The 18,585-nt window shown below is 39.2% G+C and overlaps 1 protein-coding gene across 7 annotated transcripts in view; it reads left to right on the top strand.

Moving 5' to 3' along the window:
• MTR (5-methyltetrahydrofolate-homocysteine methyltransferase) overlaps positions 1-18,585 on the top strand; it is a 52,193-nt gene that overhangs the window by 19,310 nt on the left and 14,298 nt on the right. For all 7 annotated transcript variants that reach the window (XR_008465400.1, XR_008465398.1, XR_008465399.1 and 4 more), the window contains exons 11-22: positions 714-781; positions 1,827-1,903; positions 3,063-3,175; positions 4,813-4,953; positions 6,056-6,241; positions 6,820-6,999; positions 7,984-8,100; positions 8,200-8,340; positions 11,486-11,575; positions 12,170-12,322; positions 12,889-12,996; positions 16,646-16,746. Coding sequence is in view for 2 of the 7 variants with exons in the window: in XM_054195207.1 (XP_054051182.1) it covers positions 714-781; positions 1,827-1,903; positions 3,063-3,175; positions 4,813-4,953; positions 6,056-6,241; positions 6,820-6,999; positions 7,984-8,100; positions 8,200-8,340; positions 11,486-11,575; positions 12,170-12,322; positions 12,889-12,996; positions 16,646-16,746 (1,475 nt within the window). In the remaining 5 variants the exon portion in view is untranslated. The remainder of the gene's footprint in view (positions 1-713; positions 782-1,826; positions 1,904-3,062; positions 3,176-4,812; positions 4,954-6,055; positions 6,242-6,819; positions 7,000-7,983; positions 8,101-8,199; positions 8,341-11,485; positions 11,576-12,169; positions 12,323-12,888; positions 12,997-16,645; positions 16,747-18,585) is intronic.

The following is an 18,585-nucleotide window of genomic DNA, read 5'->3' as shown; positions in this document are numbered from 1 at the left end:
TTGTATTTTATGTGTATTTGTTACAGTATTGTGTGGGATTTTTTTTCCTCAGATGGCTCTATATGTCATTTGGATTGTTTATAGACCATTTGCTGAATGGTAGTGATTTGAGATATCGGGTTAGGAAAAACCACTTAGGAAACTCTGAATCCTACACGAAGTAGCTTTCCTGCAGCTTGATCTGTGGATGTAACTCATCTGCACTCCTGTGTTTTTACTGTTACATTTGGGAATTGTTCAAAAGCTGAGCAGTTTTTATGAACTTGACAGAATTTGAGTTGTGTGTATAGAAACTGCTGATGTTGGTGTTCCAGTGCAGGGTGTCCTTCCACAGGCCACTTGATCTGTGCGAGACAGAACTGTGTGGCTGGAGCTGCAGCAGTATCTGCTGCATGCTAATTCCCTTTTATAATACAGTATGACTAGTCTTTGATACTCATCCAAGTTTTCATCTGGGGCTTCAGTATAAAATAGGCCAGTTTCAAATGTAGTTTCCTAAAATTAAGTGTTGAAATTGCTAGTTAGCCTTAGGAATCCACATCTCAAAACAAATTCTAAAGAGCAGAAATAGTACTGATTGATTGTTTTTTAATTTAATTTTTTTCTTGTGATCCCCTGATACAGAGAAAAAAATATATTTTAGTCTCTAAAAAAAAAAATCTAAAAGATATCTTTATTAACTTGACACAAAATTCTTTCTCTCCCTTTTACAGAATTTTGCTTTGGATGGTTTGGTCAACATAGTTGGAGGTTGCTGTGGTACTACACCTGCACATATCAGGTACATCACGAGCTACAACTTTAGGTGCACTGGGAAGTAAATTAAGTGCTTCTGCTGTGGAGCAATATTCCATGGCTTGTCTTACAGTTTCCTGAAAAGATGAATCACTTGAATGCCAATACTAGCAATATATGGAGTAGAAATAACCTGGCTTTCATAGCCATGTTTATTGTGAAGAATGAGTAGAGGCAGGGTTCAAACAAGGATTATACCTCTGCTGTTTTGTCACCTAAAATTGTTTCAGAATTATTCCCCCCTCTTGACTGTTGGATAAAATAAACTTCCCGTTTCTGCTCCCTTATGCCGTACTTTCTTTCTCTTTCTGGCACTCATAGCCACAAGGTGAAACTTAAGGTTTTCTTTGATGGTAGAAGGAAGGCAGGCATGTGGGTGTGGAACGGGAGATCTGGGAATGCTGTACAGCTGGTGCTAGTCCTGGCCAGTCGGAAGGAGCATTTCAGATCTTTCTCACTGGAAGTAGCTCAGTGGGAAAACCTGCCTTTTTTGCCTGGGCTTGAAAGAGAAGGGGCCCTTTTTATTAATTTTCACCCTGATACAAACTGGGAAGAGGTGGTCTGAGAATATGTAGAGGACACTGCGTGTCACTCCTGACTGCAGCAAAGAAAAAGTGAATGTGAACACCGTGAGTCATTCTGACTCTGAGAAATGTGTCTCAGCGTAGAACAATGTTTGTCCCTTGGCTTTTTGGCTGCAGTCATCAGCAATTGCTCAGCTCAGCAAATCATGAAAGTCAGTGTGGTTGGGGACTGATTCTGATATCCATCAAGTATTCCATTGGCATGACATCTCACATTCTGTATTTGATAAATCTTCAGCTTTTTACATTCCCCGCAAGTATGTATGATAGGATCTTCTGGGAGAATGTTTTGCCTTTGGCCACGCAAAGTGAAACTAGCTAATTAGTCTTGTCTGCTACAGGGCTAAATTGGAGATGTAGGTATATGTCTAATATGTTCTGTTGAAGTCTTATCTGGAGTGGTTTAATTTTAATTGAAAACTTTACTTTCCTCTTCCTGTAACTCAGGAAAATTGCTGAAGCTGTGAAATTCTGTAAGCCTCGCATTCCGCCTTCTCTCTCCCAAGGATACATGCTGCTGTCGGGTAAAATGGAATGTAACAGTTTGAGCCTTATAACTCATGCAACCTTCCTTTATAAATTTATTTGCTGTTTTCTGCTGATCAGAATAGCACTATGAGTTTCTGGTTTTACCTGAATCCAGCAAGCTTGTGGATGTGTAACCCAGATCTAAATCTTACTGCTTTGGCCAAAGGATTAATGGAACATTTGATAACAAGCTTGTATAATATAACCAAGCCAGCATATTTTACTCTGCAAGTCTCAGACACTTTGTAATGGTGAGCAAGTATCTTTATCCTCAGTTTGCAACAGGGGAGGGTAAAGCACAGAGAAATCAGATAATTTGACTACAGTTGATGACAGAGCTGGGACAAGATCCTGTTTCACCTGCTGTAAGAGAGCTGCCCTGTGTCACCTCACATGTCCATCGAGTCATACTGGGATAGTGTTCCAGCAATACGTCCAGGTCTAGATTGTCTTTTGTTTTACCAAAGTCTAGATCTCTGTGTTCCTCAGCAAGGCCTTCTTTTAAGCCTTTGGGCCATGCATCCAAGTGAAACAATACCTTCTTTTTGGTCTGGTATTTTAATCTCAAAGTCAAATCAATTTAGCATAAATTAAATAAATCATGGTTGGCCTGTGTTTTCATGGATTACCTTACTCTGTTCTGCTGTCAGGTTTGTTTGCCTCTGAGTTGCCTGCTACCCAAAGGTCTCACTTGGCTTGTTTCTCTGAACTTGGACAGGTGGTTAAGAGCTGTCCTTGTTTGTCAGTCAGTTCAGTGGCTGCTTCTCTGGTGGTGGTAGGGTCATGAGATAACACAATTGGAAGTTGAGAGAAGGTGTGTATGTGCATGTGTGTATGTGCATACACGTAGATGCACAAAGAATCGGAGCTTCACGTCATTTTATATTGGAAATATTGGCTGGGGTTTTTTGTGGGTCAGGTAAATTATTAACTGTCATTGAGGAAGGATAGAAACCTTTGGCCTATGTGTTGGAAGTTGTTTCATTGCATTTCTTTGCTAGTTGCTTATTAAATTGTGCACATACTGATGTGAGAATTCACTGTTCTTAAAGAAAGAGACACCTCTATTTCACAGTTTAGAAAAAGGATTTTGTCTTTCTTACACAGTTTTTTCTTTTCAGTTTTTACAAATGTGTTCAAAAAAATCTTTTTAAGGTCTGGAGCCATTCAGGATTGGGCCATACACCAACTTCGTTAATATTGGCGAACGCTGCAATGTTGCAGGATCACGGAAGTTTGCTAAACTCATCATGGCAGGCAACTATGAAGTATATATTTTAACAATAATCTTTATAGCTGATGCTCTGATTTTTAATTGTTCCATTGCATTGTGTTATTAGTTGTTTGTTTTGCTGGCACAAAGCACTATTCTACAACAGGGTAGATTTAGATTTGATATCAGGAAGAAATTTTTCAGTATGAGGGTGGTGAGGCACTGGAACAGGTTGCCCAGAGAAGTTGTGGATGCCCCATTCAGGGCCAGGCTGGATGGGGCTTTGAGAAACCTGGTCTAGTGGGAGGTGTCCCTGCCCATGGGACATGGGAACTAGGTGATCGTTAAGGTCCCTTCCAACCTAAACCATTCTATGATTCTACACCATTTACAAGAGTAAGAAAACAAGGAGCATTTACTTTCTGACTGTCCTCCTTTCTGTCCTTACCAGCTCCTAATAAATTTGTGAGAAGGGTTTTACAAGGGCTTTTTGGTTTTTTTTTTGACAAGCATTGCAGTAGACATGACTTTCCATTTTGAATTAAGTTACACAGCTGATGATGGTTTAGAAAATGTCCTTTTCTGTGCTGTGTCTAGTGGTGGATTTACAGAGGAGGGAGGAAGGAAAGCGGATGTAATCTCCCCTTCCAACTTGTGGGGTACATCTGTCTTGGGATAGATTGTGGCACTGTGCAGCCCTCAATTTTTCCCTCACTTCTTCAGTCCTGGTCAGCATTATGGTTGTATCTAATCTTTATATACTTTGATCACTGACTCTAGCATGCTGTATGAGAGTTGCTACACAAAAAGGTACTTAGGAGGTAATTGCTTTCTTGAAACAGCTGCAGAGCAGAAATGAAAAGGCTGGAGGGCTCATTCTTTTCTGGTGTAAATTGTTACTGTAACATTCAAACAAATAGTAAAGTGACATTTCTTGAGAGCTGAGACTCTGCCCCAGAGTATGCTCTACTGTTGTAGTTGATGCAATCAAAACTAAATCTTTACTTTGTTTTTTAGGAAGTCTGACTCTTAAGCTCTTAAAAGTCATGAAGTAGGTTAGACCTATTAAATAAAGAGAGCTTTAAACACAGGTTGTTAGGGACTGTGAGCAACTAAAAACCTTTTTATTTTTTGTCTCAGTCTGCAGAGTGATAAAAAAGAGAAAGCAAAAAGACATGGGTGTTCAGATAATTATGTGAGCTGGAGGGAAGGCTTTATTATATCCTTCTTAGTCCTTGGTGATTATTCTGCAGCTGGAAAAAATGTCAGACAACCTCCAAAAATTAAGTACTCTGTGTTATAAAACAGCAGAGCTTGTCATGCAAGACCCTTATTTCATAGCATCACAGAGACTTTTCCTGTAACCTTGTGCAGTCAGAAGTCCTTGTTACCATGCAAACCTTAAATCATTCAATTAAGCATATGACCAGCTGTCTAAAATCAATGACACTACCTGCACATTAGGTCTCTGCTGTCATGTTTTTGTGAACAAATTAGTTACTAGTTGTGCCATATTAATGACTTTTGTATGTTGTGCGTTGCAGACCATTTCCTTATTTTCTTATGGGATGTCTTTATAAATTTTTTTAATTTTTGGCTGCATCTTATTTTGGAGAAGTGAAATGTTATCCTGAGACTGACTAGGCTTTTTTCCTACTGACCATTGTTTTGGTTTTTTACTCCCTTCTTTAGGAAGCCCTGGGTGTAGCCAAATTGCAAGTTGAGATGGGGGCCCAGGTTCTTGACATCAATATGGATGATGGGATGCTGGATGGCCCTGCTGCAATGACCAGATTTTGTAACTTGATTTCTTCAGAACCTGATATTGCAAAGGTTGTAATCGAGTCACTCCAAAGCACAATAAATAACATTATATTGAGTTGGAAATTGCCTTTCAGAAAATTTTGGTATTGATTTATTTAGTAACTGGTGTAGGTGCTTAATAGGCAGATGTAGGTGTCCCCCCAACAGTAAGAGGTACTGTAAAGGTACTGATCAGAGGGCTGGAGCACCTCTTCTATGGAGACAGGCTGAGAGAGTTGGGGTTGTTCAGCCTGGAGAAGAGATGGCTCCAGGGAGACCTTATAGCAGCCTTCTGGTACCTGAAGGGGGCCTGCAAGAAAGCTGGTGGGGGACTTTTTACAAGGGCATTTAATGATAGGACAAGGGTTAATGGCTTTAAACTGAAAGAGGGTGGATTTAGATTAGATATAAGGAAGAAATTTTTCATTATGAGGGTGGTGGAACACTGGAACAGGTTGCTTAAAGAAGTTGTGGATGCCCCATCCCTGGAAGTGTTCAAGGCCGGGCTGGATGGGGCTTTGAGCAGCCTGGTCTAGTGGGAGGTGTCCCTGCCCAGGGCAGGGGGGTTGGAACTAGGTGATCTTTAAGGTCCCTTCCAACCCAAACCGTTCTATGATAATAGGGAAGGCCTTCAGGGGAAACAGAGGTTTTAACATTCTCTATCTGATTTCAGCTAAATATATGCCAGTCCTTTTCATTGGTTAGAAAAGCTGAATGCAAGTTCCTCTTGCAGCAGTTATGAGCCATAATCTATATATTGGCAATGGATAACAGTATTGCTTTCCACAAAACTTGAAATTGCTACGGATATAGCATGGTTTTCAAAGATACTTCTTTGCAATGTGCGTTCTCTAAAAATGAGTATCTAATTCAGAAACACAAAGCAATACAGGGAGAAGTAGAAGTCTCTGTATGATATGTGATGGAGTTGCCATAGAAGCTCTTGAGTTAAATTTGCTCTGAGTTTTGCATTTAAAGCAAAGTGAATCTACAAATACCATCTGGAAACTTCTTCTTCATAAATGCTGATTAATGTTGTGTGCATTTTTATGTCCAAATGGGCAAACAGCATACGGAACTCTGATTTATAACTTGTATGTATTCCCCTGGCTTACTTCTCTTTTATTTACAGGTGCCATTATGCATTGACTCCTCAAATTTTTCAGTGATTGAAGCAGGTTTAAAATGTTGCCAAGGGAAATGCATTGTAAACAGCATCAGTCTGAAGGAAGGTGAGGAAGACTTTTTGGAGAAAGCAAGGAAAATTAAGTTGTATGGAGCAGCTGTGGTTGTCATGGCTTTTGATGAAATGGGGCAGGTGAGTGTCACTTTAAAGGAGAGGTATTTTTCTTTTGGAGTGCAAGGCTTTCTTACTCTTGTGCAAGACAAAGTGGGTTTGTTTCATTGGCACAGGTGATTCAAAGAGGTCTATATAGTCTTAGCAATAGTTTTGACCCTGATATGTAAGCATTTCTTATGCTGCTCACATGTGAGAAATCCAAGTACTGCTCTAAGTCTAGCACAAGAGCGTGTCTCTTGCTATTCAGCCATGCTGAACTCTTCCTGCCTTCATAGAAGGCTTTTTTAATTCAGAAACTGAGTTTTGAATGAGAGTGGAATCTTTCTGAGTTAATGTACTTAAGTCAAAAACCACATATTAAACTTTGCATAGGATGATGAAACGTTGGGAAACAAAATTGTTTTTAATGAGTTGAGTCAGAATTCTAGGTACCAGTGTGGTGATGTTTTTAATACAAAATTCTTATATATAATCCTCTTCTAATAGTCGTGATGTTCAGATTTTTAGCCTTGCGTTACTGGAACTGTAAATGATTTCTGTGGAGTTTATTTTTTGTTACCTGTAAGCTTCATGTCAGAGTTCTTTTTCTTCACTAGGCAACAGAAACAGAAACCAAGATTGCAATTTGTTCCAGAGCTTATCACCTCCTTGTGGAAAAAGTGCACTTCAATCCAAATGATATAATATTTGACCCTAATATTTTGACCATAGGAACTGGAATGGAAGAACATAACCTGTATGCCATCAATTTTATCAACGCTACTAAAACCATAAAAGTGAGTTGTAAGCTTATTTTAACTTGAAATATTTTGCTGAGATTAAAGACCCAAAACACCACAAAACAGAAGATCACCTCCCACCCCCAAACAACAACAACAAAACACTACTGCAAAATGATATGCATTTTAAATTGGCAAGGGGGACTATTCTTCTGAAGTGCAGCCAATATTGCTGTATTTCCAGTAGAACTTCAAATACTTCTATAAATACATTTCAATCCATTATCTCTACTGTAAATATATTAATTAAATGAGGTAATGATCACATTCATGTTCTAACTAAAAGGACCTCTTTGAAGGTACATGAAAGCTGCCTTTTTAAATGAATACAATTTCCATTACTGTGGAAGGGATTTGTGCAGTAACCTGACTTCCTATTTAGCCAAATGTGTGTAAGGAAATACATCAGTGAAGAGCATCACCTGCGTATAGCTAAGGAGGCTGCACTGTTGTGTTTCACAAGGCAATTTGATTGGTCTGGAGATGCTCTGTCAGTCTGGGGCTTGAACACCCCACAGGCTATTTTGTCACCCCAGGGCTTCTGGAAGGGAGGCTGTGCCCTTGAGGTTAGCTGCTCAGCTACAGCCTGCTCCTGAGACATGCAAGCAGGCAGGTTGGCTGCTCCTTTTTCCAGAGGAGTGGGGGATAGAAGAGCCATGAGTAGGTCTGCATGGGGAAAATCTGGAATGCTTCTGTAGGAGGACTGATATGTCTAGAATAGCACCTATGACTATGGATACTGTGGTAGTTGCTTAAGCATAACTAGGCTGGGTCTCTCCTTTTACTTCTGTATCTTTCTACAGGGATTTGAATTGCTTTTTATGAATTTGAGTAACTAGAAGGATCTGAAACAGGGAAGGGAGAAAGGGTGTGTAGCCAATGTACTGCAGCTCAGGGGCCAACTGTTTTATGACTGAATGCTTTGCTTAGGTTTCCTTTTTGGAGAGCACTTTTCTAAAAATCTACATGCAATTCCCATAGGAAACACTGCCGGGAGCCAGGATAAGTGGAGGTCTTTCCAATCTGTCTTTTTCCTTTCGAGGAATGGATGCCATTCGAGAAGCAATGCATGGGGTCTTCCTTTACCATGCGATTAAGGTATAATGTACTTTTGGCTTCCATAGGTTTGCACTTGGCAGATGTGCAGTGCTATGTCTGACAGCCCTGGTTGGGGGATTCTGTATGATTTTTTTTCAGTGTGGCATGGACATGGGAATTGTGAATGCTGGGAATCTGCCAGTGTATGATGATATCCACAAGGAATTGCTACAGCTGTGTGAGAATCTAATTTGGAACAAAGATCCTGATGCGACAGAGAAACTTTTACATTATGCTCAGGTAACTTCCAATTTTAAGCTTTTAGTAGTAGCTAGCTTAGCACCTGGGTTTTAGCACCTGCCTGCTGATGATAGGTAGTCCAGCCTATACACTGCATGTGTCAATCTAACAGTGGGCGTTAGAAGTTCATAACAATACTATAAGTGGTTTAGTTATTAATGGAGAATAAAACGTGAACTCTGTGATAGATTGAGCCTCTCCAGTTTCATAGGTGCCTTGAAAGATCCGGCACCAGAGTTCTTCATATGCTTCAGGAGACCAAGCTGTGTAGGGTTCTTTTTACAAACAAACAAACCTAAACCAATAAGAAGCAAAAAATCCCAACCAAACTCCCTCCAACCAAAAAAATCCTCACAAGCAACCAAAAACTAAATAAAAAGTGGAAAAAGCCAACCCACAGCTGAAGCAAATATTGGTGCTGGAGCTTAATTAACAAGTATGCTGTGGGAGACAAAGAGTAAATCTGTCTCTCTGGTGATAATGGTTTGCTTGGAGTATATGTAAAAGGTGAAGTAGTTGTTTGTGGTTCCTGGCTGTGCCATAGACTTGCAGTTTGTGTAACTCATGTCAAAGTGAGGATCAGCTATTTCGTGGTTTTGAGATGCTGTAATGACAGCGGTGATAAAAGACAAAGACTACACACCTGAAGTTGTCCAGTCTATCAGCCTTAAGATGGCTGGTGAAATCCTGCTCTGAACAGAATGCACAGCAAATATCTCTCTGGGTTAGGTGGCTCTTAGATTTAAGTGCGCAAAAAGGTTTGCATGCCAGTTTTGTAGCTCCTGGAGGTATTATTTCTGTGCACAGCTTCATTTGGTTTTGTAGTTTGCCCTATGGTGGTGTGTGCTTTTTAGGAGCAATGGCAACATGTTGAAAACCAATACAAGAAGACTCGGCCTATCCCTTGTGCTTAAGCTGTTTTAGATGGTGCTCTTAGTGTCTATGCAATTCACCTGGGAGTGATCTTGTCTGTATAAGCAGAGTTTTACCATTAAGGTATTCAGGGTTGCATAAAGAGAAAGAAAAAAAAAAAAAGGAGAATTAGAAAGGGATTGCTTAAGCAGTGTTTCTGGAGAAGGCAGAATGTGAATTTAAATAGAGCATGAAAAGTAGAACTGGAAGTGGATGACGACTCCTTCTAGGTCTAGAAGTTTGGGAAGCCATTGTTGGAATCTCTGCTGTTATTCATGGTGGTAGTTTTATTGTGGGAGTAAAACAGCCCCCAGTTGCAAAAAAGAGAGACACTCTTGATTCAAAATATCTTTAAAAGCTTTATTAAAATTTATTAAAAAATATTACTGAGCATCCCGATTTGGGTTTCTTCTTGGCTCTGGACAAATGTGAGAGTCTAAACAGATAGTCACGGCCAATGAGAAGGGTTATTACATAAGGTTTGGGAGTTTCAGGCATATTTCAAAATACTTATTCAGACCTTCCTCTGGTATAGTGGAATTGAATGGCTCTAAGTTCTTTTGTCTATAGGTTTGCGGTTTTTTAACACAAAAGTGTACTCATCAGTCAGTAAGTGCATATATTCTTTTTATTTCCAATTACTGCAGTTTATTCTGCACAAAGAACATAGAATGTGCAGTCCCATTTTGCAAGTATAGCACCTCTAATAGAGCACCAGTGAAGTTTCCTCTTACTTCCTTCAGGTAATAGTAATGTACCTTGCCAGTTGCTTGAATGCTAGACCTGTGGGGAAAAATAGGGAACTTAATCCTTGCAGAATTAGGAGATCAGTCTTCATTCGAAGTTGGAGATTAAAAAAGATTTTACATAAAGCGTATAGCTGCAGGCATTATTAAACTGAAACTTTGTCCCGTTTGCAGCAATGGAAGTTGTGCTTCCAAAGGCAGGTTTTTTCATCCTCAGCATGCAGTATAAGTATCCTGTTTTTAAAGATCTGCATGTAGTGCTTGCTACTGTGGTCTCTGCATGCCCACCCTTACAGCTTCATGGGTTATTTTTAGGTTGGAATGGTTCCCTTTCTAAAGTGTCTGGCCAGAGGTTGAGGAGCATTTGGTACATTTTCGTTGAATCACAGAAGGGTTGAGGTGGGAAGAGACCTCTGGAGGTCATCTAGTAGAACCCCCCTGCTCAGAGCAGGGTCAGCAAGAGCAAGTTGCTGCGGGACATGTCCAGTTGGGTTTTTAATATAACTAAGGCTGGAGACTCTACAACCTCCCTGGGCAACATTTTCCTCCTCCTTTCGTTCCCTTTTTATAAACTAGATGTATGAGGGCAATAAGGTTTGGCAACGAGAAGCTGTGAAGTTAGCTAGCATTCACATAAACATGAATGAAAACTTGTTCTGATTTCTGTTCCCATGAGTGAGATCTTGTTTCCATGACTTTTCCCATGGCTCTGTCTTTAAAAACTTGCTGATGAGCACTCAAAAATATAGAATGGTCACAAGGACCGAAAAATGTTGGATTATGTCAAATAATCAAGGGAGGAAAAGAAGTTACTTGCCTCAAGTGTGGTGGCTGATGTAATGGATGGCATGCGCTTCCATGAGCCTTCCTGGGATTGGTGCTTATGACCTTTCTTGCATTGTGAAGCCCTTTTGACCTTTGTATTCACAGCAAAGGGGAGTGTGAGGCAACGAGAATATCTGAGGCTTTGGGACAAGTCTATGTGCATGAGAAACGGTAGTTTTGTAGGCCGCTTGATTGAAAACACATCTGTGATATGGAATAACATAACCTCTTCCAGCAGAAACTGAATTAGTGCCAAATTAATTAGAATTTTAAAATGAGGTGTAGTGTGTGGGCTAGAAATCGATTTAAATTACATTCCCAGAAGTAAAACCCTTAGGATTAGTCATTTCATCATTTTTAAGAGCATGAAAATTCTTAAACAGCTCCCTTTTTTTCCTTTACTTTTTTTTTTTACTTTTTCTTTGTTAATTTTGTTTACATTTTCATTGAGGTATATGCTCTTCGGGATGTAGGCCCCCTGAGTGTCTTAAGTACATCACAGATATTTGTAGTATGATTTGCATGTATATAAAAAACCCTTTTGAATAACCTAAAATTATTTTATGGGTCAGTTCTTGAGATTATCCTCACTTTTCTAAAAGTGAAGTCCGTAGTTGTACTTTTTATGATTGCAAGCTCCTGTGGATGTTTTTCCTTTTCAGAATCATGCCCAAGGAGGAAAAAAAATTGTACAGACTGATGAGTGGCGGAAAGGCTCTGTTGAGGAAAGGCTGGAATATGCCCTCATAAAGGTGAACCTGTGCAGAAAATTGTCCTGCCCTTCAGCTCTCAGAGACATGATCTCAGCTCAGACTTTAAGGGACACTTTTGGCTTTAAAAATTCTTCAACTGCCATTCTTTTGAAAGCTATTAACTAATAATGAATAACAGATTTAATTAATGTGATTTTCTTTAAACTTCACAAGTTGAAGTCTTTGACCCTTAATATTTTATTCCGCTAGTGTTGGTGGAAACATACTGCTTTTACTTTGTAACATGTTGCTTTTAATTTCCAGGAATTTGCTTGGTTCGTTACAAGTTCTGCACTGAGTGGCACTTGTGCTAAGGAAGCAATCTTTGAATGTTTGGGGTTTTTTGTGACATGGTTAAGAAAAACAAACCAACCTTTTAATACGGACGACTCTTGCTTTGAATAACTTTATATGCAGTATTTTATTTCCTAAGAAAACCTATTTTAAATACACATCTGAGGTATTCTTAAAGACTAGCAGTATCTAAAGTATCTGTTTATACTTTCATTGTGATTTTTGGGGGGGGTGGGGGAGAGGGCAACTAAATAGAAGCTGTATTTCTGGCAAGATAAAAGCTTCTCAATTTTTTCCCAGGGCATTGAGAAGTATGTTACTGCAGATACAGAAGAAGCAAGATTAAATCAGGGACAATATCCTAGACCTCTAAATGTAATTGAAGGGCCTTTGATGAATGGTATGAAAATTGTTGGGGAGCTTTTTGGTGCCGGAAAGATGTTTCTGCCTCAGGTAAAGAGAACATGATTTCATATATTTTCCTATTCTGCAAAAACTAGCATTGTAAAATGTAGCCAAAACATTCTACGCTGGCTGTTTTTTTAGGTGTAGCACATGAATTGGGAAAATTCAGGCGATGCTAAGAAGCAGTCCTGTTTTTCCTTTACTTTGGAACTTGACTTTCTTTATGTAGTTTTATGTTTGTTTCCTCTCTTACTGAGTGCTTTTGCTTTATTTGAAACGCAGTTTTAAGTCTAGACCCATGAAAGAGAGAAAAAAAGATTCAAAGATTGCTGGGTTTAGCACCGTCCAAGTCTGGACCTGTTTGTAGCTACCAGTTCTGTTGTGAGTGGTCGGAGAGGTTGCGCTGTGAAAGCAAGTGTTGTGTGTACGCCCTTAGTCCAGTAGGGCCAACAGCCTGCTACCGCAGAATGCTCTGCAAAGCTGGAGTCTGGGTTTGCAGGTGAAATGTTTTTTTGGTGTTTGAATGGGTATGAAAGAAAGCTATGAGAAACGTGAGGCTATTCCTATACCTGATCTTTATTGTTTATTTTCCCGCCCTCTGTTTATCTATGCAGGTGATAAAATCTGCTCGAGTTATGAAGAAAGCAGTTGGGCACCTTATTCCCTATATGGAAAAAGAAAGAGAAGAAAGGAGAGCTGAACGAGGCAGCGTAGAGGAAGAGGCAAGACAGTCCTTTGTGCTGTAAATCTTTTGTAGCTTGCCATGACAAAAATGGAAATTATTTTTTGCTGATGACGTTTGTTCAGCTTTCATGCTGGAGAGCTGATGCAGTCATATGGAAACTGAAAATCTTGGCATAATTTGAAGTAGGTCGGAAATTCATAAAGTGCAGATCTTGTGGAACTCTGCTTGGTGTGTGCCTAAGCTGTTTTCACAAGTTTCCTGAAGAATGCCATAAGCCTTTGTTAGGCCCTTTATACCTTTATATATTTAATTCTAGTGTTATTTATTTATGGCACTTCTAACTTTATAGCAAATTTTGCCATTTGCTTCTACTGCTTCTGCCCTTCCTGGGCTATGAACTCCCTTTTGCACATTCAAAGCCTTTTACCATGTTTCTCTTTATTCCGCTCTTCCCTAGCCTCCACCCCTGACCATTCTCCCAGCTAAACGAACCAAATTCTTCCATCCTTTTTGTTCACAGATCGTGACTTCAAGACCTCTCGTTGTAATAGAATAATATGCTCATTGCATGTGTAGCCATGACCAAGTTGCAGGGGACAAGTGTTTATGAAAACAGGATCTGAATATAGTTGTCTTTTCATATGTGTGTTTTTTCCACCAGTTTCTGAAGACTACTTCTTATATAATCTAAAAAATATATATATGATTGAAAATATCCAATGGTTTTCAGGTCCTTGTGGGTCTTTCCTTTATAGCATTTACTGTTTCATCGCTAACAGTTGGCCTGAGAATAGTTTTATCACCTATCTGTGCATATACTTGAATTAATTTCTTCCAAATTTGGTTGATGGAATATGTGATAAGAGCATTGGAAAATGAATATATAGGTTGTCTCTTGTTCCTCCATGCTGACAAGATTCTATTCAATAGAAAAGAGAGTTCAGACAAAATCCCGTTTTAAGTACTCATGTGTCCTGTTTCCTACTATATTTATAATGTGATAGGTGCTTACAGTTTTGATTAAATATTTTTCTTCTTCTCTTGTCTTTGATTATCAAATTTAGGTTTGATATGCATTTACTTTTCATTAGTCCTGTGGAACCTTACCTTGTCTTCATGAGTTCTCAGAGACAATAGGTATTATCAGAATCTGGTATTTAACACACATGCAAAAAGGATGAATAGCAGAATTTCTCTAAACTGTGATATTTGTATATTTCCTTTGGTTTCTGTTCTGTGGATTTTTGAATGGTTCCTAGTTCTTCCCTTGGAATCTTCTTACACAGTATCTTTCCATTTGCTGTGGATCTGTTGTGTGATTGTCCATCTTAAATGTAATGAATACAGCAAATGTTTTAGAAAGGAAAATGACCTGATAATCAAACCTGACTAATCTTAATGGAAGAAGGAGAATGCCTAGTCTTTTTTCCCCGTGCTCTTTCTGAATGTGAAAAAGGTGTCTTCTCTCCAGTATCTCAAGCGGATTTGTTCTCTGGCTGAGTCACCTTTCTATGTGTCATCTATCTCCTGCTCATGCTGTTCTTTTTTTATTTTAATTCAGATGACAGTGCCAGTATTTGGCACCTCCTGGTTTGTTCTGATGCTGTTTGAAGTCAGTGAAAATCATTACCCCATTGCTTCCATGGGCACTGGATTAGGATCTACTGTGGCACTTAGGATCTCTGTTACTTAATTCTCTGGCTAAAAAGAAGTGAAATGGAATTGAGAGGTTCTTAAAAATACAGCAAGCAGTCTGAAGAGATTGTGAGATATTCTGCGTGGCAGAGGAGTGCAGTAGGGAAAAAGTAGGGCTTCTGTCCTCCTGCTTCCTCTATCTTCTGCTGGGCAAGGGATGTAGTGCCTTCCTCTTCAAAAAAATGTTGTCGCTGTATAGAGAATTGGTGAGAGAGGAAAAAGAATAGCTGCATTTATCTCCAAAGTTAGATGTTGACTTGAAGGAAAAAGATTTGCAGGCTGTGGTAACTGATGCGTCTGATGTTACCCAGGCTACTGTAACCTCCAGGACAGTTTTAGTCACAGACCGCCAGGAAATGCAAAGCATTGATATTTATGTTTGAGGATAGATAGCTGTGGATCTCTATCAAGATTAAAAAAATACAAAGCCCTTTGGATGCATGCCCAGAACTTGAGGACCTCCTTGCTTGAGACAATTGAAATCACAGTGTACCCTAAGTGGGGTTTATTTTAAGTAGTGTGTGCTCTGGCCCATGTTGTTTGCTGCCCAGCACACGGTTTCCTTCTTCTCATGTGCAAATCCCTTTTTTTTTTTTTTTTTCTTGGATATCAGTCACTAGTTAAATCATCAGTAGTTACTAGGTATGATACACGTGGGCAGCACTTTCTGTTATTCCCCCAGTCCTTGATTAATCTCTTTCCCCAGTTTTATCTTGCATTCCAGCAGTATATTTTCAGCTGCAAATTTTTTTATTGATGTACTGAGATGGCTGACTTAGACCTCCATTTTGCCTTCTGTGTTCTCCAATCTCCTGTAAAGCAGGAGCACTGGGGAGATAATATGTTTTAGTAAACAGCAACATTGGTGGGGATCCAGGGATTTTATTAAAAAAATGTGTTAAGACCATGGGAAATGCTAGTATCACTCTTAGTAATATATAAAGGTTTTTTTCCCCCAGAAAATTGCAACTACAGAAGGCAATGTAGGTTGACGAAGTAGAGAGCTACACAATGCTGTCCAGAAATATAACATGCTTCATAGAAGGATCTAATCCTCCAGTTCTGCCATCTGCGAAGGAGATGAGATACTGGCTGGAAAAAATATTCTGTAATTTCACATAGAACATGCTCGGGTTTCCACTTTATTTAAATTCTGTGCAATTTAAATAGTCTGTTACTGGCATCTGATCCTGCACCGACTAAAACATGGCGCTGTGATAACCTGGAGCTGCTCCAAATGACAACACGGATTATACAACTAAAAATGTATCACAAAGGCCTGTGTCTTGGTGGGGAATTGCTGTAGGAAGTTCCAGTGTTGCCCTGCTGGTAGGCTCCCTTAGTCAGGGCTGAATGCTGTCTAGCCTAGGACCAGTTTGTGACAGTACAGCTTCTCTTCTTCAAGGAGATCCTTTTTCCAGCCTGTTTGTTCTGCTTGGGTAGTCTGAAGTCGCCTGGTCGCTGCACTGTAATGTCTCCCTTACTATTTGCATTGCATAAAAAATTAGTCTCTTCTGCTTTTGCTAATTCCTCTCATTGTTCTCAGCACTGCATTGAAAGATTGTTCTTGATGCACAAACAGGCATGTAATTATAAGTGTTCGTAACCTTTTGTTCTAAATATTTAATCTATTTAAACTCTTTATTGTTGAGGTTTATATTTGGAGCAGAAGTACCTTAGGAGTTCAATTATTGCACTACATAAAATGCTCTCCAGATCTGAAATTTTTTATCTGTTTTGGTTTTTTGAAATGCAGATTTTTGAATAACATGCATGCAATTTGCAAGAACAATTCTTATGCAAATTTTTATTACCTAGATCTTGTAAAATATTTTTTAATATTGACTATATTACCTCTACTATACTTTGCAATTGCTTGTGCTACAATAGGAGTCTTGGTCATAGATTAGGATTGCGCTGTTGAAGAATCTGTGCAAACATACTGAGGCTTCCAAGTAATTAAACTCTTGGCCTATTTGTTCAATTTTCAGGATCCTTATCATGGAACAATAGTACTAGCGACTGTGAAAGGAGACGTACACGATATCGGCAAGAACATTGTGGGAGTTGTTCTGGGCTGCAACAACTTCAGGTAAAGAGACTAAAGTTAGGTAGCTGGGAACACAGCTGTATAAGGCTAACTAATTAATACCAGATCATGCCAGCTGTTATTAATGGGGAGGCAAGAGGCAGTATAGCCTCCTCCTTTAATACTTTTTTTGCTAATAAATTGGCATCTGAGGTGAATACAGTTGAACATCAACTGAAACGTCAATGAAAGCATCAGTTTTTGTATTTGTTCTATATTAGTTAAATATAATAAGTATAATGTCTTCAACATGTAAGTATAATGTCTGGAAAAAATCAGATATGACAATTGTAGTAGGCAAGGCTACATGTGGGTTGTGTGTCGTGTTGGGAAAAAGGAAGCCTTGTAAGATTCCAAAGAACCTTTTAATATGTTTTTCAAACTGTTCGTTAACTATAAGGTTTAAAAAACTCGCTGGGGTATGTTTTTGTTAAATAAGAGATGAGGTTCTTGTCCTGTTTCTGATCTTGAAAAGATGCAACTTCAAGAAAAGTTAGCTTTTTCAAGGCCTGTGTACATGCAGCAGGGTTGGCAACAGTGTTGGAATGAATGGCCACGTTTCCATCAGAGCCCTTTGTCAAGTGTCTGTCAAATGTTGCGCAAAGGTGAACCTGCTTTGGAACTCTGTCTTACCATTCATTCCTTTAGTTTTGTTTTTGACTTGGGGCTGTAATTAGCTCTAAAAAGAGCCAAAATGATCTCTTTATTTTAAAACACAAAGCCAGTAGCAGTGCTGTATATATGCAGTATATTCCGTTTCATTATCTCTTGAAACTCTGTCGATTGGTTTCAGGCTTTCTTGGGCTTTATTTAGACTTACTGAACTGAAGCCATAGTGTTTTCTGTCACCATGAGTGCGATTGAGATGGAATGAAGCTAGCAGGCTGGGGTGGCTTACTTGGAAAAAATAAAAACCTTGGCAATGGCTAGGGTTTATAGGAATAAAATGCTAGCAAGGGAAGTGCAGTGTCTCATTTCATAAAATGTAGCTTTAATAAGAGGGGAAAAAACCCCTTAATGTGAATCACTTTATGTTCCTGACATGTGATGTCCACAAAACCTTTTTGTATTGTCCAAATAACTTCAGAAATGCCACTGCTGTTGGTTGACCCTGGTAGGCAGGTAGGCACAACACAGCCATTCACTCACTTCCACCCAGCCAACCTCAGTGGGTTGGGGAAAGAGGAAAGGAAGAATAAAAGCAAGAGAAATTGTGGGTAGAGATTAAAAATATTTAATGAGTGAAGAAGAAGTGGAAGTAAAGAGAAAGAAAAAACAAAACAAGTGATGCAAAAGCAGTCACTCACCACTCCTCATGAGTAGACTGTTCACGAGCAAAAGATTGTTAACCCCTACTAAACCCCTTCTCTCCCTTTTTATTGCTGAGCGTGACATCATATGCCATGGAATGTTTCTTTGGTTAGTTTGCACCATCTGCCTGGTTGTGTCTACTTCCAACCTCTTGTGTACCCCCCAGTCTGTTCCCTGGGGATTAGAGTGCGAAAGAGAGAAGGCCTTGATGCTGGGCAAATACTGTTCATCAGTAGTTAAAACATTAGTGTGTTATCAGCATTGTTTTGGTCACAAATCTAAACCACAGCACCATACCAGCTGCTATAAAGAAAATTGACTCCATCTCAGCCGGATTCAGTACAACCACAAAAAAAAAAAAAATTACAAAAAAAAGCCTTTTACACTTGAATTTTCTTATCTATTGTATCATTTGGAACTCTGATGTATTGAAAATTTTGCCAGACCCAGAGGTATTTCCTATATTAAAATTCTCAACAGAGGCCTTAAGAGAAATGAACAAACAAAAGTCTCAAATTTATCTTTAATTTT

This window comes from Rissa tridactyla, chromosome 3 (genome assembly GCF_028500815.1).
Source record: "Rissa tridactyla isolate bRisTri1 chromosome 3, bRisTri1.patW.cur.20221130, whole genome shotgun sequence".
Classification (NCBI taxonomy): Eukaryota; Metazoa; Chordata; class Aves; order Charadriiformes; family Laridae; genus Rissa; species Rissa tridactyla.
The sequence above is the reverse complement of the archived record's forward strand: the minus strand, read 5'-3'. Positions and strand labels throughout refer to the sequence as shown.